Raw genomic sequence first — 26,121 nt, 5'->3', positions numbered from 1 at the left:
CAAGATTTTGCTTGTTAACTTGTGTCATTGTCTTGTTGAAACACCCATTTCAATGTGCTAAATAGGCCCAACACCGAAGTAGAAGAAATATGCTCATATTATGGTGCTTGCACCACCATGCTTCACTGTCTTCACTGTGTACTGTGGCTTAAATTCAGAGTTCGGGGGTTGTCTTACAAACTATCTGTGGCCCTTGGACCCAAAACGAACAATTTTACTCTCATCACTCCACAAAATAGGCCAGTTGATGTGTTTTATGGCAAATTGTAACCTCTTTTGCACGTGTCTTTTTTTAACAAGAGGGACTTTGTGGGGTTTTTTTGAAAATAGATTAGCTTCACTTAGACGTCTCCTAACTGTCACAGTACTTACAGGTAAATCCAGACTGTCTTTGATCATACTGGAGCTGATCATTGGCTGAGCCTTTGCCATTCTGGCTATTCTTCGATCCATTTTGATGGCTGTCTTCTGTTTTCTTCCACGTCTCTCTGGTTTTGCTCTTCATTTTAAGGCATTGGAGATCATTTTAGCTTAGTTTGCACCTTTTTGTAGGCTTTCCCCTCTCAAATAAAATTTTTAATCAAAGTGTGCTGTTCTTCTGAACAATGTCTTGAACGACCCATTTTGACCCATTTTCCTCTTTCACCTTAAGCACTCACTGATTGAATGCCACACTGCTATTTTATTAACACACCTGTTTCAAGTAATTGCGCAATTGCACAGCATTAAGAGCGTGCATATCCTGAATCCTGGGTTTTGCATTACATTACATTTGCCATGTAGCAATAAAAAATATACAAAAACCTGGATTTTTCTGGTTAGTCACATTGTACTGCTATTATTTTGAAAAATTTTGTACTACTGTACGCTACCCACTGCTCAGAACTTAAGGGGCTCCCAATAACTCACTATGAGGAAGTTCAGAAAGGTTCATACTTGTGCAGATTCTCATGTGTGCGGAAGCAATAGCCTGGGAACAAGTAGTTTGAAAGGGAATAGATAACTGTAATTATATCGTAATAGGTGATGTTCCTCCTCTGTTAAGTGATTATAGTGTTCGGTTGATTTACTTTAAATGCTTCAATCCCTCTAAATAATAGCTCGTTCTTCTTATACATTGCTGCAAAGGTCCATGTGTGACCACAGCAACCCATAAGTTTTAAATGATTGATTAATCTAATAATACTCAAAGCACAAGCAGCTTTAGAGCTGAATTTTTTCTTAATGTAAATATTCCCTCAAGCAATCAATCATAAAATCTAGTAAATAAAATATCATATTGTGTTAAAATATTTGGTTGCCTTTAATACTGTATGTTATTATGAGTAATTGTATTTGAAATCATTTTCACCCAGACTGTGTGTAGAATAAATATGAATGAGAACAGAACATTTACAACATAAAGAGCATTGTTTTTTGTGGCGGACATAAAATAAATATTACAGCATGCAATTCCACCTATGTAAGAAAGTACATTTATTTGAGTTTTGAGTTTGAGCACCAGAGAGGCAGCTGTGGCTCAGGAGATCAGAGTGTCATCCACTAATTCCATGGTTCACAGTTTATTTTTCACACTAATAATAATATTTAAAAAGAACCTCTTCTGTGATGTCCAGTCAGATTCCCCGTTCTTTGTATGTATGTCCATCTGCTTTGGCAAGTTGTATTGTGAAAAATTTGTAATCCTGTATTTCTCCATTGCCTCAAAGCTTACCCCTTACCATTTTGAGGGCATGCATATTTCATATGCAACCTTAAATCTTTAACTCTCTAAACTGTACACTACCGCTAGTAGGGAGGCTGGCTGTAAACAGGGGGTAGCTGCTTGTGATCTACCTCCATATTTCTTTTCTCAATACTCTTATATTGTACTTATGTATTATAAGTACAGTACTACTAGAAGCATTAGATTATTTGCAAAGCTTAAGTTAATTCAGGAAACCAAACCCTGCATGTTTTAATGCTAATACATTAAAATCTGGAAAAAAGATATACCTCAGTATAAAATATGTATTGTGCCATAAAACAGCTAATCAAGACAATGAACCAAAACATTAGATATTCCCTATTCACATCTTACATCATTTTTGTTAAGTATGATATTTGTTATTAAAATATACACATTTCTAACATAGACATACATGATTTACAAAATAAATGTGCAATTTACTTCAATAGCATACTTTGTTAAAGTATATTCATATGAATAAATAATACACTACGGCTGTTAGCGACGTAGCACAGCAAACCAATATTAAATATGTAAGCAAAACCACTGTTGCTTATTACATTTGTTGCCCTCAGTATTTCATGCTGGTGTTCCCTCTGGATTATGTATATAAATTCATTCATAAATTAATATTCATATTTCATAAATTTATATTTTTTATGTTGCCAGACAAACTATTAAAAGATAATGTGGGGAAAACTGTAAACAGTTTGTTCAACTTTGAATAGAGCACAGTACAGGATGTGTCAGCAGGGTCCAACGTGCACAAGTATAAAGCTTGAAACCATTGTGTCCTAAATGGTAAAAAAATCCATGATGTAGTTGGAGTGGTAATCCGGAGTTCAGACAATGTATGTCGGCAGTTCTGTGGAAAATTTCACTTGTACATGAGGTTTCATACATCCTGAAGGGAAAACAGGAGAGAGAATTTAGCTGGATATATACAATTAAGTCTTCTGAAAATATACTGCATCTTTATGTGGAAATTTGGAAGCAATAACTGCCACACCAAAAAAAACACTGACACAACCACTGTTACTATAAAGTAGTGCTGGGCAGTGATTAAAATATTGAGCTTTCTGTGATTAACATATTAATATGAGAACCATCCAGTAACAAATACAGTAGTATATTGCACATTTTTATCTTAAAACTACTACTCTCCGGTGACCACCAACAGTTGGTGCATGTTGTAATAATGTAAATTTTATAGTCCTCTTCTTCAACTTGTGTATTCTTCCTTACTTGTGATGGTGCGTCTTGAGGGAGTCTCACAAGTGCTGTCATTTGTCACGATTCTATTAACGTTCCTCAGACCAACATCTTCCAACACATCAGCCTGCAGTTTGAAGATAACCACTTAACTAAATATTTCCTAGCTTGCCTTATAATTCTTCCACATGCTACATCATATGTACTGTAGTCTGCTGAATTCTCCCACCACTGTTTCTTTAGGTGGATGATTTGCTAGGATCAATGATGTGTATTGCATTTAAGTGATACTTCAGACTCAAAGTACTATGGTGATTCAGCTGATTCTGATTCAGCTTTGCTGTGAATTACTTGTTTCCATGAACTCTGGAAGATTTCAATTGATAATGTCCATGTAAGACATTTTGGTGGTTGGTCTTAGGTCCTGCCCTCAAAGGCCCTGATTGGAAGAAGCCTATCTCAGGCCAGTACTGATAACTCCCACTGGTGAGGCCACTACTCCTCTGACCCTTTGTTTGTCTGAATGAGTATTCAGAGCCATTTAGCAACAAACTTTCCAAATATTAATAATAAAAATAAACTGCTTTGACGCACATTGTCGTCGTTAATGAAGTGTTGCGTGCCCAGCACTACTATAAAGCAACAAAACCTACAGTAATTATATGTGTTCATTGTATATCCACATAGTGGATTCCACAGCCTCTTTATGTAACATACTGTAACTGTTGCTGGCATTATACAGTGATGACTGCTAACAGTAAAACACTTAACCAGTGACCTCAGCATCAATGACATTACAAATAAAATTATAACCATTAAAGAAAAAAAAATGATTAGACTTATTCTGCGCTTTCTGTCTTAGTATGATCTACTGAAGGAACGAAGACTGAGTGCATGCAAACATAAACATAAATAAATTAATAAATGTAAATCATCACCCTGTTTTTACACCTCATCCATACTTAAAATAATTCAATCAACCTAGTGTTGGCGTGTACTGTGAAGTACTCTGCTTGACAGGTGTTTGAACATTTTTTCCTTGATTGTCCAGAAATCGGTTGATTTGACAATTCTCTTTATTTAACATCTGTATTTCAGGAATGATATAATGAAGAAACCATAATGTAGGCCAAAGCTTCTGGTAATATGAGAATCAAAGCTGTCCTAGAGCAATGTCCTTTCATTTGCAAACTGTCAAGTACAACAAATGTAGAAATTAAAGTAACCGAGGCTTCAAGCTTTCAAAAAAAAAAAAAATCATTCAATCTTGAATGAAGACATAAAGGCCTAGATGTCGCCTGCTGAGGGCACTTTAGGTTTGATGCAGTCCTGTAATTTCCTGTTTGTCTTGATTGTAATCTGTGACCAGGGGCCTCATGTACAAAGCCTTGCGGCAATTTCCTACTAAAGTTTGCCTAAGTGCAAATCCAGAAAACTGCGTAAATAGAAAAAAATCCGGATGTATCAACATCTACTAGACTCCTCCCGTGCCACGCCTCCATATAAATATGTTAATTAATTTAAGTATTGTCTGCGTCTGTACAGTACACCAAGCAGGACTGTGTGTACAGGTGTTAATGCTGCAGGTTCCACACAGTAGCGGAAATAAAACATTAAAAGTGGTCTGACATAAAGGTGGACACAAAGCAAAGTTTACCACCAAAGCCTTACATAAAAAGGTAGAAGAGAAAGAGAAGACGAACTGACCCCCTTATACTGTGTTCAGCCACTATTAGGAAGCCTCTATATTAAACCACCAACTAGTGTTGATGCTCAAGACAGGATGATATTTGGGGGCGCGCAGGTTCTCTGCGCAACAAGAATTAATATTAATTAAATATTGAATTACTGACCAAGAAGCCACCGATCTGGTACCAGCTTCAAATCTGATCCCCGTGATACCTCCCATGATCTGTTCGTTAAAGTGAACAGATCGTTGGTAAACCAGGCACCTCGCCACGGTGTCACTGACTGTAGCTCCATTTGGGCATTACAGACTATATGTACATTGATAAAATAAAAATGTTTTCTGTTGACTTATGTTTCATCCTGGGATGTTTCTTTCCCAGCAATGTGTCCAGTCGATGGGTCCAATTACACCAGGTAAACTGCTCTCGATGCAAACTGTGCTTCAATGTTGCCCTGATCAACCGCATTATATTGGAACTTGATGCCTTGCTGACATAGGGATGATGGCGCCCCACAGAGCTGGCTCAGCTCAGGGTCCACCAGTCTGCAGCTCCTTCTGGATTCCTCTATGGCTAGAACCCGAGTGTGGTCAGCAGCTGGATGTGGCTGGCTGCATGGTACTTGCTGTGTCAAGCTCCAACAACAAACGGATCCTCTAACAGATCATCTAACAGGGCTATAGAATATATATATATAGATGAACTTTATTGATCCCACAGTGGGGAAATTCAGTTACTGGAACAGCAGCAAAGAAAGACAACAGCAAAGAAATTGTGCAGGATAGCAAAAAAAGGAGCCTAAAAATAAATATATAAATAAATAAATATAAAAACAACTAATAAAAAAACAATACTACCACCACTACTACTACTACTACTACTAATAATAATAATAATAATAATAATAATAATTCTCCTTCCTACACTGTGGGTGGATCAGTCTGCCACTGAAGGAGCTGCTCAGAGCTCCCACAGTCTGGTGCAGTGGGTGAGAGAAATTATCCATGATGGAGCCAACATCCTCCTCTCTCCTCCACAGAGTCCTATGGACATCCCACGATAGAACTGGCCTTCCTCACCAGTTTGTTGAGTCTTTTTCTGTCCTGGTCAGTACTGCCTGCTCCCCAGCAGACCACAGCATAGTGGATGACAGAGGCAACCACAGAGTGATGCCCTTAACATGGGCCTGCACACGCCAAAGGACCTCAGTCTCCTCAGGAGGTGGAGGGCATCAGTGTTATTAGTCCAGTCCAGTTTATGGTTGAGGTGAACACCCAGGTCTAAAACTGTCCACAGTCTCTATGTCTGAGCCCTGGATGTTCACCGGTGTGCGATGTGTTGTTCTCCTCTGAAAGGCAATCACCATCTCCTTAGTCTTACTGGTGTTTAAACAGTGGTTGTGCTCACACCAGTCCACAAAGTCCTTGATGACTGACCTGTATTCCAGATCGTTCCCCTCAGACACACTGCCAACAATGGCTGAAGTCGTGGGAGAACTTCTAGGATGTGACAGCTGTTGGTGTTGTATGTGTGTAGGTGTAGAGGGTGAAGAGGTGTAGAGGGTGAAGAGGAACAGTGAGAACACCATCCCGAGGCGCCCCAGTGCTGGAAACCACTACCTTATACAAACAGTTGCGTAGCCTTACGTACTATGGTCTGTTGGTGAGGTAATCAGTCGTCCATGCAGTCAGTTGTTTGTCCACTCCAGCTCCCTCCAGCTTCTCTCCGGCACCGGCCTTATGGTGTTGAAGGCGCTGGAGAAGTTAAAGAACATGACCCTTACAGCAGGTCCAGCAGCCTCCAGGTGAGTCAGAGCCCGGTGCAGCAGATAGATGAGAGCATCATCCACCCCGATGTTCGGCCTGTAGGCTAACTGTAGCGGGTCCATCGCTGTCTCCACCACAGAGCAAAGGCAGCTGAGGACGAGTCTCTCCATGGTCTTCATCAGGTGGGCGGTCAAGGCTACTGGTCTGTAATGGTTCAGTTCCTTTGCATGCGTGGTCTTAGGGACCGGAACCACACAGGAGGTTTTTCACAGCTCAGGGACCATCTCTAGACTCGGGCTCAGGTTGAACATGTATGTGGCCACCTCGTAGAGCTGGTCAGCACAGTCCTTGAGTAGTCTGGACCTGCAGCTTTCCTCGTCTTAAGTTTAGTTGTTTCCTCACCTGGTCTGAAGTTAGGGAGGGGGGGGGGGTATGGGGGCAGGAATGCGCTGGTTGTGGAGGAGGGTGTTGTGGAGAGGTGTGAAGACGTGTTGATGAAATTGATGTAGTCTGTAAAAGGGGTGGGCAGATCAATCCTAATATTGATAATATCGATACCAATACTAGTATTGATATCTCTCGATACCCCCCCAAAATATCGATACCTAGGTTGAATTTTTACTCCTCCGCACTGCTGCTGTTTTGTTCAAAGCGACCTAACTATCTTATCTGTCTGCATCTCTAAGTGCCTGTGTATAAGCGGCGTGCCTGTGCGCCATATGCCAGAGCTAAGCAGGACACACTTTAACAGCCCCCCCCCCCATCCCTCTCTTACTTTGAGATCTCATGTGACTTTGATTCGGGCCAGCAAAAAAAGCAGGCGGAGGACACAGATGAAGAAGAAGGGTGGAAGCAAGAAAGAGTAGCAGTGTGTGGTTACATTTTCAAGCCAAAAATGAAACAATGGCAACCTGTACAATCTGCAAAAAAATACAGTTAAATACAGTGTTAAATACAGTGGCAAAACCACCAATTTGTATTATATATTTACGGTTGAACTTTGTCTGGGCTTTGATAAATGAATAAAATGAAAATATATTTATATTTGATAATGCATTAATTGTCGAAAAGTATCAGTATTTGTATCGATATCGGAAATACTGGTCCAGTATTTATTTGGTATTGGATCGACTCCAAAGTTTGCAGTATCGCCCACCCCTAGTCAGTGATGCAGTGGGTCAGGCTGTTGATGTACTCACGATGAGAACTGCAGAGTATCTCCCAGTCTGCTTTGGAAACAATCTCTTAGTCTCTCACAGGCCTCATCAATCCATACACTTACAGACATTCTTCTGTGCAGGTTCTCTTCTCACCCTGGGTGTGTATTCCGGGAGCAGATATACCAGGTTGTGGTCAGAGTGGCCAAGTGGGGGGAGGGGTTTAGAGCTGTATGCACCCTTAACGTTTGCATACTGTACAGTAGGTCCAACGTTTTTTTATCCTTGGTGTGGCACCTCACATGCTGGGTAAAAGTCAGGTGGGTGGACAAGAGCGACACATGGTTAAAGTCGCTGTTGATATGCAGGAGCGCCTGTGGATGCCGCGTCTGCATCTGCAGCAGTGTCAGCCGAGGGGTGGATGTACACAGCGAGCACGTGAAAAGTCCCTCAGGGTGTGGTAAGGTCAGATGCCGAAAGCAAGAAGGTCAATGTCTTTGGTGCAGAACTGCTCTATATCTGTTGTTAATAAACACCACCACACCACCTCCCTTGTTCTTCCCGGACCCTCTTGCGCACCTATCCGCTCAGACAAGTTTAATACCAGCGTCTATGTTTTCAGCCACGTCTTCATGAAACACATGAGGCTACACTCTCGATACTCCCACTCAAGCCGAGTTAGCACCATAAACTCATCCATCATATTGGAGAGAGATTGGACTTCCCCATAATGATGGAGGGCACATATGGTCTGTACCTCCATTTCCTCTCCTGGAGCCTACATCCCGCTCTGCAGCCTCTCCTTTTTCTCTGTATTTCAGGTGGGACCACCGGTGTTTCTGTGTAGGCAGGTGCAGCGCCGTACCTCCTGCTGAGAGGGTCCTCAAAGGCATTTCCAAAAAGTTAAAAAAAAACAGGGATGAGCACAAGAGCAATAAAAGTGGTCTCCCTGTGTGCACACTAGAAGCAGTGTTTTACCACAATAACAAAAACCTGTAAAACTGACCAACATACAACAAAAAAGTAAACTGGAGAAGATGGTAGGGAGCTGTTCTAGCAGGCTACAAAGGCAGGGCCATCTTGTATTGCTCATATTGTTTTATCCTCTCATCTAAATGCATATGCGTGTCTGTATTCATTGTTTATCGTTTTTCTCCGAATTGTTTTCACATGAATAACCGTTTCCCTGTTTCACCTCTAAGTGTCACCAACGGCTCAATAGCTGTAGAACAGTACTTATGTAAACCAGGGAGCTAGCTAATTTCTACTTCACGTAGTTCTTGATACATCTGAACGTTGGTATAGATTCGTACTTACGCCAGGTTGTTGTGCGTAAATATGCTTCATACTTGACGCCCTTTGTGCACAGTCTTTGTTGGTTCATTTTCATGTTACCCTGTCCATTGTGGTTCCTGTTATTCTGTGTCAAGGCTTGTTTGTTCTGTGTGCCTCATAGATTGTGTTTGTTTTAGTTTATTAGTGTCTTGTTTGTGAATTTGTTAAAAGATACACAGATACAAGGCCGAGCCTTGTAGCAGCATGCTTAATTATTTCCACTTTTGTAGTGTCTTTTGGGTTTTTTTCTGATTTTTTTCTGTATTTTTTTATCTACTATAGTTTGTACTTTGTACTACGGTACTTTATACTTTTTAATTAGTCTTAGTAGTTAAGGTGTACCCTTTCTGATCACATTGTTCAAGATAGTTTTTTAGTTCATTTTGACGTTGAGATTTATACTTACCCTCAACCCTAAGGCCGAAGCGCAGCAGCAGATCTGTGACTATGCTTACCCCCAGGATCAGCTGCTCTCATTAAGGGCAAAATACTCAACTTTGTCCATAACTTCAAGCTTCCCCCGACAAAATAAAAAGGGAAAACAAGGGGATGCAGAGGAGGCAGAAAGGTTTGTGGAGGAAACAAAGATTGGAGAAGGGACTTGCACAAAGAGAAGGTGAAAAGATTCAAGCTATATCTCCCTTCGCAAATTATTAGCAAAGTAAGATCACTGAATAATAAAATGGATCAGTTGACAGCTCTAGTGAGATAAGAGAAAATCCCCACTAAGAGTGGTTTGATGTGCTTCACTAAAGCTAAAGCTCTCCACTCGTTTCGTCAGCTTGGCATGGCTCGTCACCGCTCGTCTCGTCTGCCTGGCACTGCTCTTCACTGCTCATCTTGTCCACCTTACCGGTGGCCTTGCCTCCGGCACAATATGCTGCTACGGTAGCGTTGCCTCCTTCACTGTATGCCTCCATCACAGCCTGGACCTGTTCACAGTGCTATCGTCCTGCACAGCCTGCTCAGGTGAGACCAGTTGTTGACTTTAACCCTCACTGGGTGGATTTATTTTGTGATTGACACAATTAGTTTGGGTTTACATCGTATGGACAGACTATTGGCGCTAATAAGCTGGAGAACCTCTGTCTGTTCCGGGGATTCCATCTCAGGCTTGTTTATCTGTATGGACACCATCAAAAGGGTCCGTCTTCCAATGGTGTGGTTAACGTTGATTGAGCTGGTGGACAGTTATCAACAGCCAAGATGTGCAGGCCAAAATAAAAGCCATTTTAGAGACACCCAGACCTCTGTCCATAGAACTGGGACTTTTATAACTGGACTCTGTTTCTTGGCCTGCGTAAAATTCTGCATCTAGCTCCTCACTCATGTAGTTCTTTGTCTGACGCTGTAGCTACTCAATCATCTCGTCTGTCTATTTGGCCTTCACTCTGGTCCTCCTGCCCTGGTTTCTGAGCCTGGCAAGGCTCATCACAGCTTTTCCTGTCAACTTGGCACGGCTCTTTGCTTGTTTCCTCCATCTATGCTGTCCTTCTTAGTTTCAATTACTCTGTCTCAAGGTTCGTTTTTATATGTGCATTTGTTCTGTGTTCGTTACGTTTAGCGTTTGATTATTTATTGAATAGTTTGTCCTGCTGGATGAAGCACCCTTATTCTGTATTTTCCTTCTGTTTATTTAATTAAACCATTGATTATAGTTTCTGTCTATGGGTCGTTGCATTCGGGTCCTCCCCTTTGGTTTTGTTTATGGGCCTTTGCAGCCTTTTCTCTCCTGCTTACTGAGCGTCGCACATAATTTTGTTTGTGAGCCTTGGCAGCCCTGTTCTCCAGCTCATGCTGAGTGTGGCCCTAGTTGCCGTCAGCTTGCGTCAATTTTGGCAAGACTATGCTATTAAATTAGATAGGAGCTCTAAATCACAGAATGCTTACATTGGATTCTAGTGTGAGGAACCTTGGTGTCAACTTTATTTAAATTTATAAAATTTACTATGTATACAAAAGAAGTCTCTAGAACTGCCTACTTCCATGTTAGTAATATTGCTAAAATCAGGAGCATTGCTTCTCAAAATGATGCCGGAAAACCTAATTCACATATTAATTAACTCTAGGTTTACTTAGTACACAGTACTAACTACTACACTACTACACAGTAGTTGGGTTAGGGCAGGGGTTGACAACCCACAGCTCCTTCATCCTTTTACTGCGCCCCACGTGGTTTGGAAAAATAAAATTATTTAAAATAAATTTTTTCATTGATCAAAATCGCATGGCAGTAGCTGCCACTGTTGCGCTGCTCCCCCAATCACAAGGCTAACGTGTCCTCGCCACTGCCGGTGTTAAAGATGAACGCGTTTCCATCTTAACTGGTGACAGACTTCCGAATGTGCCTTGGTTGTTCTTAGTTACGGCAGCTGTTTGAAGCAGAGAAAAGCGAGTTAGCTGTCCTCGTCAATACTATGCATCGTAACAGTCTTTACTGTTTTACAGGACGTAATCTGACGCAGTTTGATTGTTCCTAATATTCTAGTTACGGAAGTAGCTAAAAGAAAACAAGGACTGAATAAGTCTGCTGTTAATTGCTACGATCTTCGGTATGAAAAATATAAAATGTTAAACCTCTGCATCCTGCCTAACTGTTGAATGTTCTTAAACATTGTGAAATTAGCAAAAAATTAACGGGATTCGATCCTACTGTCACTGCAGCAAAATAACATTGCATCTGAGAGCCCACTACTAGTCATGCAAAAAATATAACATATAAAAAGATGCTTTTTATGAACAATAGCAGCCAGATCAACCTGTCACCACAATCACCACTGGGATTTGGTGTTACTTTCAGCAGTTGGTGTACAGTACAGTACTCAACAACCCCCCCCATGTGGCTCCCAGTGTTTGTTTTTTTTTGTGGAAAATGGGTTAAAATGGCTCTTTGGGAGTTTGGGGTTGGACATTTCTTCTACTTTTTTCTTGAGTTTTCTATATAAGTTGCAGGCCTTAATTTGTAAAAAATATTGTCAACTACTTCAACACAGGACATCTGGAACTAAAGATATTAGAGATTGCGATCTTGAAATTCATATTCCGAATAGCTACATTTATAATACAGGACCTATTTAATTCTATTAATGATTTGTTCCCAGAGCTAAAGATGATTTGTTTTCATACACAATTAAGGGCATGTACATAGACATGTTCTACAAATGATGACATCATTAAGAGATAGCAAAAGCAGGAAAATTTAAACGACACAGAAATTTATACATATGTGGTTTTGGTTCATTAAAAGGGCCACTAATATGGCTTGCATATTCAGTGCACTGGCATTACATGTGAAAACCACAACCATCAAGTTCATCTTGAAGCTCATGGACCAAGGTTGTAATAAAATTTACATCATGGAAAACAGACACATGAATGCGTACTGTTTAAGAACTGACCTTTTCGAGATGGCATAGTATGGCCCGATACACGGTCAGATAGATGACAAATTAAAAATACACCATGAATAGATGGGAGAAGACAAAAGAAGGACACTGTTCCTATTCTACACCTGTTGCTATTAAACTATTTAATAGGTATGAAATTATGTGTATTATATGCTGTTAATGTAATGTGAGGTGAACTGAAGCTGATCTGGGGGTTTTGGTGTACAATAATATTTTCTCAAATTACTTCCTCAAAACAATATTTATATGTTCTACTCATTTGTCACCTGTCTGCATTGTGAATTCATAAAAAAGTAAAAGGAACAAAGAAGGCAATATGTTACTTTACATCATCCTTTTTTGGTTTAGCTGTCAAAAACCCCATCACTGGACCACTTCACCTCTGAGAAACACAACAGAAGCAAACACAAAGAACATAATGAGTCTAATGTAAAACCAACAAAGGAGAACAATACTGTAGTATAAAATAATCAATGGAGGCAAAAAAAATGGTCCACAGTAGGAGTGATAAGTGAATACCAAGAACTTACCGATGGGCCGTGAGTTAAACTCTGTGTCCAGAAGCTCCAAAGAATGCACAAAGCCCTGCTGTGAGCTGAGCGTGGCCTCTGTTGGATTACCTGGACTCACTTCTTGTTCTTTTTCGTTCTGCATTTGCGCATAGACATTGAGGCCTGGGATCTTCCTTAAGGAAAGATTTACAGTGAGGCAAAGGAATAAAGGCAGACACCTAACTAAAGCAACAAAGGTGCAATTTGTTCGTAACATACTGTACGACTAGCCCAGCATTTGTTTCAACAATGCATACTTTTACAGTAAATCAGCATTTTCAGAAACTCTAAAAGTCTATAAATGTGACGTTTTGCCCTGTCTCTCTAAATGTTCATGGAGTCTTTACCTTGAAATGGCTCCTTGGTGAGGAGACATAATTTAACATTTAAGAAGGATCAGCCCAGCTGCCTTCGTTCAAAGGGCGCAATATTGATAGTAGCTAAAGGCTGACTGATATGTATTGTATTGCAAAAATGGCCTGACCAAAGGATTCCCATATGATTTCCACAGAAGTGTAAGGTGGGGAGCCAATACTCCCTTGTGGACGGCTGCCTAATGCTGGTACATACATCTGACAGGCCACTATCGGGTTGTGTTTCCCATGCGGTCAGGTTACTTCAGCATATTTTAACAAATCTACTGTATATTGTGCAGCATTATAGCGACATTTAGACTGTGTTTCAGGAGCACTTTACCTCTTGAATTTATAGATGAAAAATAGAGCTAAACCCAGAACTGCTACAGATAGCAGCATTAGCATGGCGGAACCACTGTGATTCTCACTGGTATCCACTAGGGGCGCTGTATACACAGTAAGACATAAGTGAAACTGTATCAGTGGCACATAAATTAGCATGATAACATCACTTGAATCATGATATGAGCAGTAAGCGACAGCAAGCTACAGCTACTGTAGCCTACAAAGTACAGAACCAGCTGCGTGTGTTTACCTGCCGATAGATGTGCCACATACACAGTGACTTGGACCCCAGGCCGCAAGGTAAACTGGACGAGGTTTTGATTTAAGGCATTGTGCAAAACCTCTGAAAGCTGCAAAAAGGGAGAGAAGAATTTAGGTAAAGCAGTCCTTCTGTTCATCCAAAAATATAGCTGTAAGGAACGTCATTGCCTGCATGAAACTTCAGTTGCCTCTACATTTGGTGTGACATTTCAGGCCTCTCATAGTCCCAATCAACAAACACCTATTTTCTTTTAATATCAGACAGAACATTCACTTTTAATATTACTTGCCCTATGACAGTGATTCTGAATGTGCTCTGGTGTAAATGTCAGTGTAAACTGTAGCCAGTTTGTGAATGATTGCTCAAATATGGTGGGCAAAATGTAGTTTTATGAGTAGTAGTCCTGATAATGATACACCAAACATTTTGTAGTAAGAAGCTATATTAACACAATTACTGGCACTCAAATAAATGTCTGAAAGCACTTTAGGTTCAGTGCTGGGACGTTTAATTTGAACCTTTGAAAAAGCTGTTTTCAACAAAAGTTTAGTTGAGAATCCTTAATTAATACGTAACATAAACTAGACAATTAAGTTTACATAATGACACAAAATAAAAGTGAAAATGCAATCAAAGAATAATAGTTCCGTGCACACAAAGGTATGACCACATTAAACTTTGATATAAATTAAGAAATATTACGTTGACCTAAAGGAAAACTATGCAATAGTGGAATTCAATCTCTATCTCTATTGTCCCACATAAAGTCCTTCATTCACAAAATTTTAAATTCTGTGTTAAGGCTTTAAACATATACACATTACAAGTTTAAAAATAAAAAACAAAAAAAAAAAAACATTACAGCACAACATTTTTTCCCCTATGTTGAGCCACTCACATTAAATAACAATATTTTATTTGCCTCATTTGCCAAAATTAATAGTGATGCTTGTAATCTAAAGTCACGTCCAGCCAGGTCTGACCCCTGCTGCACCTGTAGCCCAGCCATGCCTGACCTCTGCCGCTCCTGTCGCCAATCCACGTCAAACTTCGGTGCAGCAGTCACAGCCAGTTCAACTTCGGCGCAGCAGTCACGGCCAATTCAAGTTTCAGTTCAGCAACTGTCATGCCTGGTTCAAGCTCCAGAACTGCAGTCCTTTCCAGCCTAAGCCACTGCTCTGCTTCGACATGCAGCTTCCAGTCAAGCTCAAGCTCCAGTTCAGCCATGTCAAGCTCTAGTTCCAGTTCAGTCGTGTCAAGTCCCCACTCAAGATCCAGTTTGATCACGCCTTTCTCATGCTCCTGTCATGCATTCTAGCCCAGTCTGAGCCCAGCTAAGCCGTCACGGTCTGTTTGCATTCCTGCACAGCCTATGTCCTGCTAATGTTTCTGCTCCGCCTTCCAAACCTTTGCTCCAGTTCTGCCTCCAAGCCCAGCACGACCGCCTGCTCACCATCGCTGACCAATCCTTGACCCTGGCAAAGTGGATCCCGCCAGCCCACCGCTCCAGCATCCCGAGGAAGGCCTCTTATGCTTTTGATCCTGATGGTACAGTAAAGCTGGTTCCTCCAGCCCATCCTAATGGTCTGAAGCTAACCACTCCAGCCGTTGTTCTTGTCGGTCCGGTGACGCAGAACCCTTCTGCCCTAGTCTCTGATAGTCTGGAGATAACCACTCAAGCCCCTGTCTCCAGCAGCCCAATGAAGTGGACCCCTACTGCCCTCGTTCCTGTTGGTCCATAAGTGACCATTCCTAGGTTCTGTTGGTCTGGAAGCAACCACCCCAGCCCTAGTTCCTGGTGGTCCGGAGGAGACCACGCCTGCCCTTTTTCCTGGTGGTGGCATTGCCTCTTCCGGCATCAGCCTCCCAGACCTTGTTCCCCCATTGCTCCTGCCAATTTGGACATTCAAGGACTCATTCTACCCTGTGTTTTATTTCATGTTGCTTTGTTTTGACCCTCCTCTGGTCCTCTGCCCATCATGCTTGGTCACCCGAGTTTCTGAGCGCCTTGGAATTTGCCCTGGTCACGTGAGCCACCAGCTGTAATATATTTGTCATCATTTACTCCATGTATATAGTCTCCAGTACTCACTTTATTATTTGCCCAATTGTTTTGTGTCAACGCCCCATTGATGTGACGGACCCACATGCACAGCTCGTATGAACTCAATATTGAAAAGGTTTAATCAGGCTCATGGTCAGGCAGGCAAAAGTCGGTACACAGATCAGCACGGCGATAATGTCAAGATTCAGGCAGGGTTCCATACACAGGGCAGAATCAAAAGAAACCGACTGGGAGCAGACAGGACATGGTCAAAACCAGAAACAGGGTCGATACACAAAATGACTTACTTGGCCGTAAAGGATGGGGCGTAGACACGCAAACACAAACTAACAATCCGGCAACTGGAGAGTGTGTGAGGTGGAACTAAATACTGACTCAGATTACCGATTACTGACAGGTGTGCGTGATGAAGGCCGGTAGTGACAGGGAAAAACAGCTGTGGTGTGATTAGGGCAGGAAGTCCTTCAAAACAAACCAGAGATCAGAACCAAAACATGACAGACAGGAAGGACTTCAAAATAAAACCAGTGACTAGAATCAAGACGAGACAGACAGGAAGTGCTTCAAAATAAAAACCAGAACATGACCAGAAGCCTAGACCGAGACTGTGACATATTGCGTGTTGCCACCACTATCCAGCGTTATCTTTGTTCTCCAGTCCGTGTAAGACTCAGCTTTTGTTTTCGTGGTTTACTCTTTTGACCAGTCCCTGTCGATACAGTGCTTTGGATTTTCTGTGTGACCATTGCCTGTTCTGACCACGCTTTTGCTCGTCGCTTTTCTGGAACTAACAGCATTAAAACCCATTTTTACTCAAGTCCTGTCGCCCAAGCTGTGCGTGTGGGTCCTGTCTTCTTATTGTTCCTGATATTAAGTCCTTCGTGCCCCTTCATAATTCTTACTTTAAAGCTGTTCAAATGTAGACCATGCTATGACTAATTACTTGTTTTCCCACTCTATACCAGGATCAGTAAATCTATTACAAATTCTAATAAGTAGAGTCTGTTATACACTTTCAAGATGCCAACCTTGAATAGAGATTTATTTCTGACTTGTGGGGAAGAGTATCTTTCCAGGTGATCAGCCAGGTATGAGATGGGAGGAGAGACTCCTAAGCCCTATGGGCCCCATGCCTGTTTTGCGGGGTCCTCTGGAAGAATGGTACAGTATATCTACATTCAAATAAATTTATCTCTGCAACCACAAAGTCTAGTTGAATGCAGATTATTTCAGAATATAGCTGCTTGTGTGCTGCGATATGAGGTGTAAAAATCAGTGTGTTTCTGTGTGATGTTTATAAATTATAAAATAGTAAAATCTTTCAGTTCTGTCTGAAAAAATGCACTTTCAGGCTAAATATATCTTTAGATATAGCAACTTCTAGCCTCCATATAGTCATAGCATAAGCAGTAACCCAGCAAAAATATGGTTTTGATTAAATAAAACAGGACAAATTTATTTCCTTTACAGTCTTCTGCTATTGGATTTTTTCCCACAGAGAAAAAAATCCAGCAGTATTATTATTATTATTATTATGTCTACCACGTAAGGCTCAGAGCTAATTTGGTTTATGTTGATATGCCTATGATTAAATGAACTGATCAACCATGACACCTCCTTTGTCTGTGTTTAAGGCTCTTTCTAGACTCAGCCAAACAGCTACCACTCACAACCTCAACGCCACACAGGATGTGACTTGAGGGATTTTAAAAGTCATTCCCCCTGATAATTTGTTAATACTTGTCAGGCTTATTGATGAGTCTATTGCACAGCAGTCTCCTCGGGCATTTTTTAGAATTAGACTAAAAGAAAAAACCTCGCCAAACTTTTGTAGATCAATGCTGACATCTGGTGGAGTATGGAATTACTAGTAAAAAAACTGTACAGGATAACAAGATGAAATGCATCCACAACACATGTTGTAGACATTTACAGAAAAAAAGCACCAAATGTTTTTTTTTTACCTGATCCAAATGAGCAGAATTCTTCTCTGGTTTCCCCCCATTTAATTGTTTGTCAGGTACAAGAAAAAACTCTGCTGTCGAGGGCCTACCCGGGAGGAATGTGACTAGCAGCTGATCCTCTCTTACACCAGTAGCCTGAAGGGACACAAGCATAAGAAATCTAATAAGGCAAAAAAGACTGGTGCTAATGCTACAATGCATCATCAACACATAATTGTAATAATGTATTCAGTACAAAAAAGTGCTTCATTTCAAAAGGGTTGTTTTCATGGTTTAATACAATACAATATAAATGTATTTGGCATAAGCATGTAGACAAATTGATCAGAGGGTCTGAATCTCCATCATCATCTACTGTAAATGTTTAGATAAAGGTTTAGTGCCATTTTTAATCAGCAGGTTATGGGTAACTTACAAACTGATTTAGACTGCTTGGGTTGGGTGTGTTACAGTGTGTTGCATGTTACATCTTCCATTACATCATCTTATTATTTCATGTCTCATGTACTATAATATAACATAACCTAATTTTGACTCTAACCCCAATTAATAATTATTGTAATTCCCAGGCTTAAAAAGCGCACCTGAATTTGAGTCACACCCATTAGAGTTTAATTTTAGAAAAATATTTTTCACATAGACCGTACCTGTCTATATGCCACAGCTGTCTACGTTGTAACATAAGATATTTACACAGAAAGATGATACACAGAAAGATTTTTGTAACATAATTAAATATAGTGCCTGGTTAAAGAAACATAAAAAGTGCTAGTTAAAGAAACCTAAAAAGTACAGCAGTGTACCACAAAATTTAATTGTTATCTACCACTAAGGTTTTCGTCTTCAGTGTCAGAAAGGGCATCACAATTACTTCGTCACACGCTTTCTCTGTTGCTGTTTTTTTGACTTATTTTAGGGTGACGACTGTTTTGGCTTTCATTGAGAGCGGCAACTCCTGCATGGTGCTTGAGAATAAATGAAACATCTTTAAAATCTCCTTTGGCAAGTTAGCCATTTATTTAAGCAGAAAGAAAAATCCACTCTATCGGCTCTGTCCATCCGATGCAATCAGCAAGTGAATCGCATGCAGATGTATCGTTAATAAAAATGATGAGGGGTATACTGTAACACCAAGAGCACACTTGCTTCAAACCTCTCAATGCTACCTTATAACAATGACTAAGGGCGCATATAACACGCTTTCACGCTGGTTTTCATGTTTTCATTTCCTGTCTTATTTTGTAGTATTTCCAGTTTCTGTTACATCATGCCTTTTTCTTGCTTTAAGTTTGGTCACATGATTCATTCAGCTGTTTTCAATCTTGTCATTAACTCTGTATTTAACCTCCAGCACTTACCGTAGCTCTTCGCTAGAGATGGCGAAATCGAAGCCTCATGAATCACTGAGCAACTATGACACAGTTGGGCTGTAATCGACACATTGCTCGACACCATCATGACACAGTCAGAACAACGACATCTGCTGGTTGTGCGTGGGAACTGCTTCCTCGCTGATACGTGGTTGTTCGGGATCACAGTCCATGTTTTATTGTCAAATAAAACTTATTTAATCAAAGGTGTGTAATTGTGTTTCTCTGTGGATAATAATGTATAAGTAGCCTTGATGTGGCAAATGCGACTTGTCAAAATGTAGTTGTAGTCAACTACATTTGTGAACTTGTCATAAATACATTACAGATATCCGTAATGTGATACCTGTGTATCTTATAGATCATCTATCATCTTATAGATCATCTCCGGACCGCTTGCCACGTTTATAAAGCTCTGACATATTAAAACAACCGTCCGTTCAAACTGCAGATAAGCCGCTCGGCAGTCACGTGACGTATCGACACGTCTTGCTCTCATTGGTCACGTGATTCGGAGCGCGCTCGAGATTCTGCTTGACAACACTTCTGCAACAAAAGATCAACGCTGAGTCGAGTGGGAGGGCTCGAGTTGGACATCTCTACTCTTCACCAGATCGTGAGCATTGTTACCCGTTCCCGCATTACCCTGTCCTGATTACCTGTTGCTGTCTTGCTAAGTACCTGTACCTTTTTTTGGAGTTTGGATTGTCCTTACCTGTGCTTACCTGGTTTTGACCCTTGCCTGTACTTTGACCATGTTCAGTAAAACATCTTTACCTACCTGGTCGCCCCCCGAGCCATGCGTTTGGGTCCGCCAATCTTAAACACCAATGCATTTGTGACAGTACAATCTGGCCAGGCGTAAGTCGGCACAGTTTACCGATGCCCTCGATTTCTGCCGGGTCACCTGTTCCTCTTCCCGCACCAGGTCAGTCCAGTCTGCAGTTCCTCTCTCAGCTACTGTTCCTTTCTCATTTCTCGTTCCCCAGCCACACCTGACCCCTGCTGCTGCACCATCCTGCCCAGTACAAGCTCCAGTTCTATGGGAGGATTTTTTGCACCTGTGCAGCCTTGCTTTGCATGCCCTTGTCCCAGTTGCAGCCCCACAGTCTGCTCCAGCCACAGAACTTCACCCTGCTGCAGCACCACAGTCTGCTCCAGCCGCAGAACCTCAGCCTGTCGCAGCATGACAGTCTGCTCCAGCCGCAGAACCTCAGCCTGTCGCAGCACCACAGTCTGTTTGTGAGCTGCGGGCTTGTGGCCGCAGCTCATTTTGCGCCAAATCAGATCCCTTCTGCACCTGCCGGCCACCTACATCGTGCCCCAGTGTCTCTGCCTGCGTCAGCCCAAGTGTCTCTGCCTGCCTCAGCCCCAGTTCCACGCAAAGCACAAGATCCAGCACGGCGGCCATCTTGCCCAGTTCAAGCCCAGCCACTCCAGCGTCAAGCACAGGCCCCAATCCAGCCCTATCCAGCACCATCTCAGGTTCTACCTAGCCCAGACCAAGCTCCAGTGCAATCTCCATGTCATGCCCTGGTTCCAGCTCAACCTCTCCTGTCGATTCATGAACCGGCCCTTTATCCATGCCTGTTCCCTGCCCCAGCCTTGCTTCAGCCAGCTCTCACCTCTGTTGCTGTCCTGTCACTCCAAGCTCCGGCCCTGTTGTGTGCAGTTCAGGCTCCGGCCCAGTCTTCACGTTCACCCCAAGCTCCAGTTCAGTCACGCCTAACTCAAGCTCCAATTCAGTCACACCTCGTTTAAGCTCCAACTCAGCCACGTCCTGTTCAAGCTTTAGTTCCTGGTGGTTCGAAGAGGATCACGCCAGACTTGGCCCCTGGCCGTCTGGAGATAACTACGGCCCTGTTCTCTGTGCCTTTTACCCAGGCTTTCTCCAGGTACTCTCCCCGGGGCTCCTGAACACTGTTCATTTCCCGCACGTCCTGATTCTCTGGTTCCTGCTTTTAGGGTCAGTTCATTGACTGTTCCCATTTGTGCCTCGTTGGTTCTGGCTCCATGTCTGGGTTCCTCCCTGGCTCCAGCGCCTCGTCTGTCATTTCTGGTTCTGGCTCCAGCATCTCGTCTGTCCTCGTCTCTGGTTCTGGCTCCGGCACCTCGTCTGTCCTCGTTTCTGGTTCTGGCTCCGGCACCTCGTCGTCCCTCGTCTCTGGTTCTGGCTCCGGCGCCTCGTTGTCCCTTGTCTCTGGTCCGGGTTACGGCTCCTCATCAGCTCTCGTCTCTGGTCTCGGTCGTCTCGTCCACCTGAGTGGTGGCCGCCATGGTGGCACTGCCTCCTTCGTTGGAGACTTCCTCAACTCTTTGGCTTCCAAGATGAGCATCTGCCTGGAGGACGTCACCAGTCCCTGTAGCCCGCTGGGCGCGCTCTGCTGCGTCGCCGGCCGCCTCGGCTCTCCTGGACGGCTTCCTATCTGGAGGATGTTGTCACGTCCTGTGGGGCATGGTGGCAGCTTGTTTCAGTACCAACCTCCCAGAGCCCACCGTTCGCCACTGGACACTGATGGTGCTCTCCCAGCCCAGCGGCTGCTGGGCCTCGCCTTGTCTCGCCGTCATCCTCCCTGACACTCGCAAGTCTCAACAGCTTTCAGTCGGATCTGCAAGGTGCAAACATCTCGGCCGTGTTCAGCGGGATTAAGCTCGTAAGCCTGTAAAAATCCAAAAATTTGCCGCAGCGCTTTTTAAGCCGCAGAGTTCAACGTGTTTAAAAGTAACGGCTTATAGTCCGGATATTACAGTAATAATAATCAATCAGTGATAATTCTTGTGTATTTGAATTATATCTTGAAATTAGACATATCGGGAAACACTGTACTCTAAGCTTCCATTAAAGTTTGTATTGGACACACATTCAGCATACACTTGCAATTGTTCCTCTGTACACAACCTTAGTAAATTGTAGCAATCTACGTCTGGACCTAGATAAGTTAACACCACATGTAAGCTTTACTCCCAAAGCTGCGATTTACCAGAAGATAAGAATGCACGGAACTCTTGTCTATTCAATAGGAAGCTGTTTACTATCACAACAGAACTGTGAGTTTAACATAAACAACACACATACAGTATGGCTAAGTGCGACATCAAAAGATAAATCTAAAAATTTGCCAGGAAAATCCTAAACAACAAAAGGACCTCAAATAACTTATCACCATGCTTTTCTTTGTGTGTATTTATAAAGTTGAATTAAAGATTCTCACGTTCTTCTTTTAATCTGTGCACCATAAATATACAGTATGCTATGCCCACCAGGTAAATTATGTAACCTCACTGCTGTGTTGCTTTTTAAGTCAATGCTACAATAGTTTAACTAGTGATATTTAGATTAAGCCATTTATAATATGATGTTGCTTGTAAGCGGAACAGGTAACAGGCACGGTCGGTAACTAGATGAAAACAGAACTAACGCTGGAAAGAGGAGAGAACTCACAACAATCTGGCAGAGACCTGAGGTGAGTGCTGGAAGTTAAATACCTGGCAGGATTGTCAATTGTCAACAGCTGATGAACATTTGACCAGAAGTAAGGCTAGATCTTAACATGGATGAACAAAAAACGGAAGTGACTACAAAGTAAAACAGGAAATGATAACAACATCAGTGCCAAAATGTAGAAATATGACACAATATTAATAATCTATGCATTTATTTTTGCTGTTTAATCATTCTGATTTCTCTGCTTATTTGAGTGCCAAAGTGATTGTTACTTGTGTATTGTGTTATGGTGTGATGGAACTTTGAGCTTGATAAAAGAGAAAAGTATAGTTGGCTTAAATTCAGAATTAGTTCAAATCAACTGGGTTAATACCCGAGCTGAAGCGGTGGAACACACACACACATCCTCATTCACCAACATTCTGTTCTCTATTTATACATTACTGATCATTTCATGCTTATTGTTTGCTCATGTCTTGTTTCGTTTATTTAAATATTTTCATATTATTTCATTCATATATCCAGTGGTGTTAGATTAATAAAACGTGAAAAGGAATCTGGCTTTGTGGTCATTGTTCTTCACATTCAGACAGAGGTCACTGAACTGTGACAAGAATTCATGACATTAGAGACTGCTTTGGTTTTATCAAAGGAAAAATTGTTAATCATAATAAGTAACTCATCAAATTGACATCTGCCATTTGAATAGATTAATTAAAGCGTGGTTTCAGCTTTAAAACAAACCTTTGTGCCCCTATTTCGAGGTATATGAATGTTTCTGCATTAGTATTAAATTATTAAATGGATTCCGCTACAACAGTAAGTCCCGGAACTTTTAGATTGTCTACCAGCCAGTGCAATCAGCAATTAAATTATATACCCCCCACCCCACACCACACGCACAAACTCAACCTGTCCACCAAGCCAGTGACATCACATATATGGAGGATGGACTACGTAAAACAAAAAATAAACCATTAATCAAGAGGAGTATAAAGCAAAACTGTTCATCACAATACGACATTCAGCGTAATATATGCTGCTTGTTGAACTGCATGATGTAATGAGCAGTATGAGCAAATAAAAAAAAAACTTTACCTGGATCAAAGAGTTCTTGATAACTTGACTCACGTCGAATCTCCATTCTGCAACATCTGGGTTGTGATCATCCAGGTTTGACGAGAAGGAAAGCAGATAGGATCGGAAATATTCTGGAGGGTGATATGGAAATAAAGTTATAAAGGAGGAGATGAAGTCTTACAGTAAGCAGCTGTTTTAGCTTCAATTAATATGGACCAAAAATCTTTCTTGTTTGTATTTCATTTGACTTGTTTGATTACAGAGCAACAAATTCACAGAGATGGAAATGGAATGTTGTAAAATAATTTATAAAGTTCATAAAGTCATTACTGATGAGATTTAAGAGCATACTGTAAATAAATAATACAGCACCTACAATAAGAGCACTCACTGTGGCACGTGTGGATAATAGAAGGAGAAGAAAGCACTCACTGTGCCATGTGTGTAAGGAGAAGACCCTGTTATGCAACAAGAGTGTAGTAGTACCACCAAATCCACTCTAACAACAGTGTCTTTATTGACCTAGATAAAGCAGGAGGACAGGAGTGCAACTTCTACTGCAAAGACCTGACCTAAAGTAACCTGACCTTGGGAAAGTGGAGGCCTAGAGGGATGATCTAATGTCTTGGGAGCTGAATGGCCCCCCATGAACAACAGGTATACTGTATATAATGTGCTGCTGCCATCAAATATTCTCAGTCTGTCCTGTGTTCTGTCACCTTTCCTTGAAATAAACACTTTGTTAACCCTGGATCTTGCTGCTCTGGACTTAGTTGTTTTTTGGGGATCTTGCTGTTAGGTCAAATTTTGAGAATTACTGTTTGGGACTTTTCTGGAACCTTACTACTGTAGATTTAGTTTGTTTTTCCAGCTTTTGGGACTTGGGAATTTCAACAATTAGTGAATTTGGATTTATTGTTCAATTTCTGGAATTTTATCATGTTAACAAAGAATAATTTACACCTATTTGATTTATAAAAAAGATCAGTCAGATCGGAATACTAAATTTAATGGCTTTATTGTCGGACACAACATGGGTCAAAGCTTACCATGGACAGCAATGGTTTTTCTGTCCTGCAGAATAGTATTCCCTGAAGACACCTGTACAGTCACTGTGTTGATGCCTTCTTGGGAAAATTTGCATGTTGCGCTTCCCTCCAGAGTAATTACTGGCTGCTAGGGAGAGAGAAATAAGCAGAGAAGGTGGGGTAAAGAGAGACTAAGAGAGTGAGTGTTTGGGGCATCCCCAGAGAGACCCATATTAACAGCTGGGTAACGTAGCACACTGTTATTTACACTACAGAGGTGTCAGCCCGCTAGCACCCACAAGGGTACAAGGACACATAGAACTTTGTATCTGTCTGTCCTGTATATCTGTGTGTGTGTGTGTGTGTGTGTGTGTGTGTGTGTGTGTGTGTGTGTGTGTGTGTGTAGACGGTACGGTGGCCCACTGAGAGTTCCCTGTGTGTCCTCCTTGCTTTCATCACACAAAACCATTTGTTCCACAAACAATTATATGATACTAAAACAGCCATTTCCTAATAACAACTGTCAAAAGGCCAGGGTTTCAAAACCAGATATATTAAACACATAATATAACACATAAACTTATTATCATTTAACTAGAGCCTAAAGTCTGATGAGCTTTAATTTGAGCTTCTAATTTTTAAGCTGTCCAATATTTGTAATTTTTGCAACCAGTATACACAAAAACTGTTTAATCCTTCGCTTATAAAGAAAAAGAGTCTGCAACATATGATTACAAGTGATAAAGCTAGTGAGAGCTGAGAGAGATTTGAGAAACCTGTACAATACCTCTGTGTTATTCCCGATCCACCAAATGTAGGTGACTGTTCCCACTTGGCTGGGCCATAGAACAGCAGTCAGGTTCACTTCCTTGTTCCTCACTGCCACAAAGGGAGCTGAGAGATGGATATACTCCAGCTGACCTACTCAGGCACACATATACATCATGGAGTAAACTACATGTACTACATAAAAATGTTCAGAAGTCAAGAATTGGAAAAAAATAGAAGATATAACAACTTTATTGCAAGGACAAAAATAGAGGCAGAATCGGTAAGATGGTGAGGGCGGTGAGTTTATTCGGAATTCTCCCGTGTGCTAGGTGCCATCTGTGTGTTATTTTTCATCCGTGGCACTCCTGAGCCTGTGGTGACTCTATTTGTATGGCTGGCACATAGGATTGACAGATTGGTGGGAGCTGTTGCTGTCCCTGATCAATAAGTCAGCTTTGTTACATCTGTCACCGTGTGAGAATACGGGGTGGTCTGCCCTGTTACATCTGAGGCTGCAGAGGTTTGCGTGGGCAAGTAGCTATAAAGCATAAGCTGACTTGAGTGGAACTGTAATGGGATTTGTTCTATCT

At 41.7% G+C, this 26,121-nt stretch overlaps 1 protein-coding gene across 16 annotated transcripts in view; it reads right to left on the bottom strand.

The window, feature by feature from the left end:
• The window catches only part of LOC114857125 (VPS10 domain-containing receptor SorCS1), a 223,562-nt gene that overhangs the window by 25,762 nt on the left and 171,679 nt on the right, over nucleotides 1-26,121 (bottom strand). For 3 of the 16 annotated variants that reach the window (XR_008694396.1, XR_005898145.2, XR_005898164.2), the window contains 9 exons: nucleotides 25,548-25,681; nucleotides 24,782-24,908; nucleotides 23,751-23,863; nucleotides 17,838-17,972; nucleotides 13,797-13,896; nucleotides 13,542-13,647; nucleotides 12,825-12,979; nucleotides 8,310-11,259; nucleotides 1,280-2,633 (listed from right to left, as the gene is read on the bottom strand). Coding sequence is in view for 5 of the 16 variants with exons in the window: in XM_029153605.3 (XP_029009438.1) it covers nucleotides 2,572-2,633; nucleotides 12,825-12,979; nucleotides 13,542-13,647; nucleotides 13,797-13,896; nucleotides 17,838-17,972; nucleotides 23,751-23,863; nucleotides 24,782-24,905; nucleotides 25,548-25,681 (929 nt within the window). In the remaining 11 variants the exon portion in view is untranslated. Of the gene's footprint in view, nucleotides 1-1,279; nucleotides 2,634-8,309; nucleotides 11,260-11,938; nucleotides 12,677-12,824; nucleotides 12,980-13,541; nucleotides 13,648-13,796; nucleotides 17,753-17,837; nucleotides 17,973-23,750; nucleotides 23,864-24,781; nucleotides 24,909-25,547; nucleotides 25,682-26,121 lie in introns of those variants that run through there. The other 13 variants (XR_008694394.1, XR_005898146.2, XM_029153767.3 and 10 more) reach the window with 13 other exon arrangements.

The sequence above is a fragment of the Betta splendens genome, chromosome 1 (assembly GCF_900634795.4).
Source record: "Betta splendens chromosome 1, fBetSpl5.4, whole genome shotgun sequence".
NCBI classification, from domain to species: domain Eukaryota; kingdom Metazoa; phylum Chordata; class Actinopteri; order Anabantiformes; family Osphronemidae; genus Betta; species Betta splendens.
Note: the sequence above shows the minus strand (reverse complement) of the source record. Positions and strands in the feature narration are given on the sequence as shown.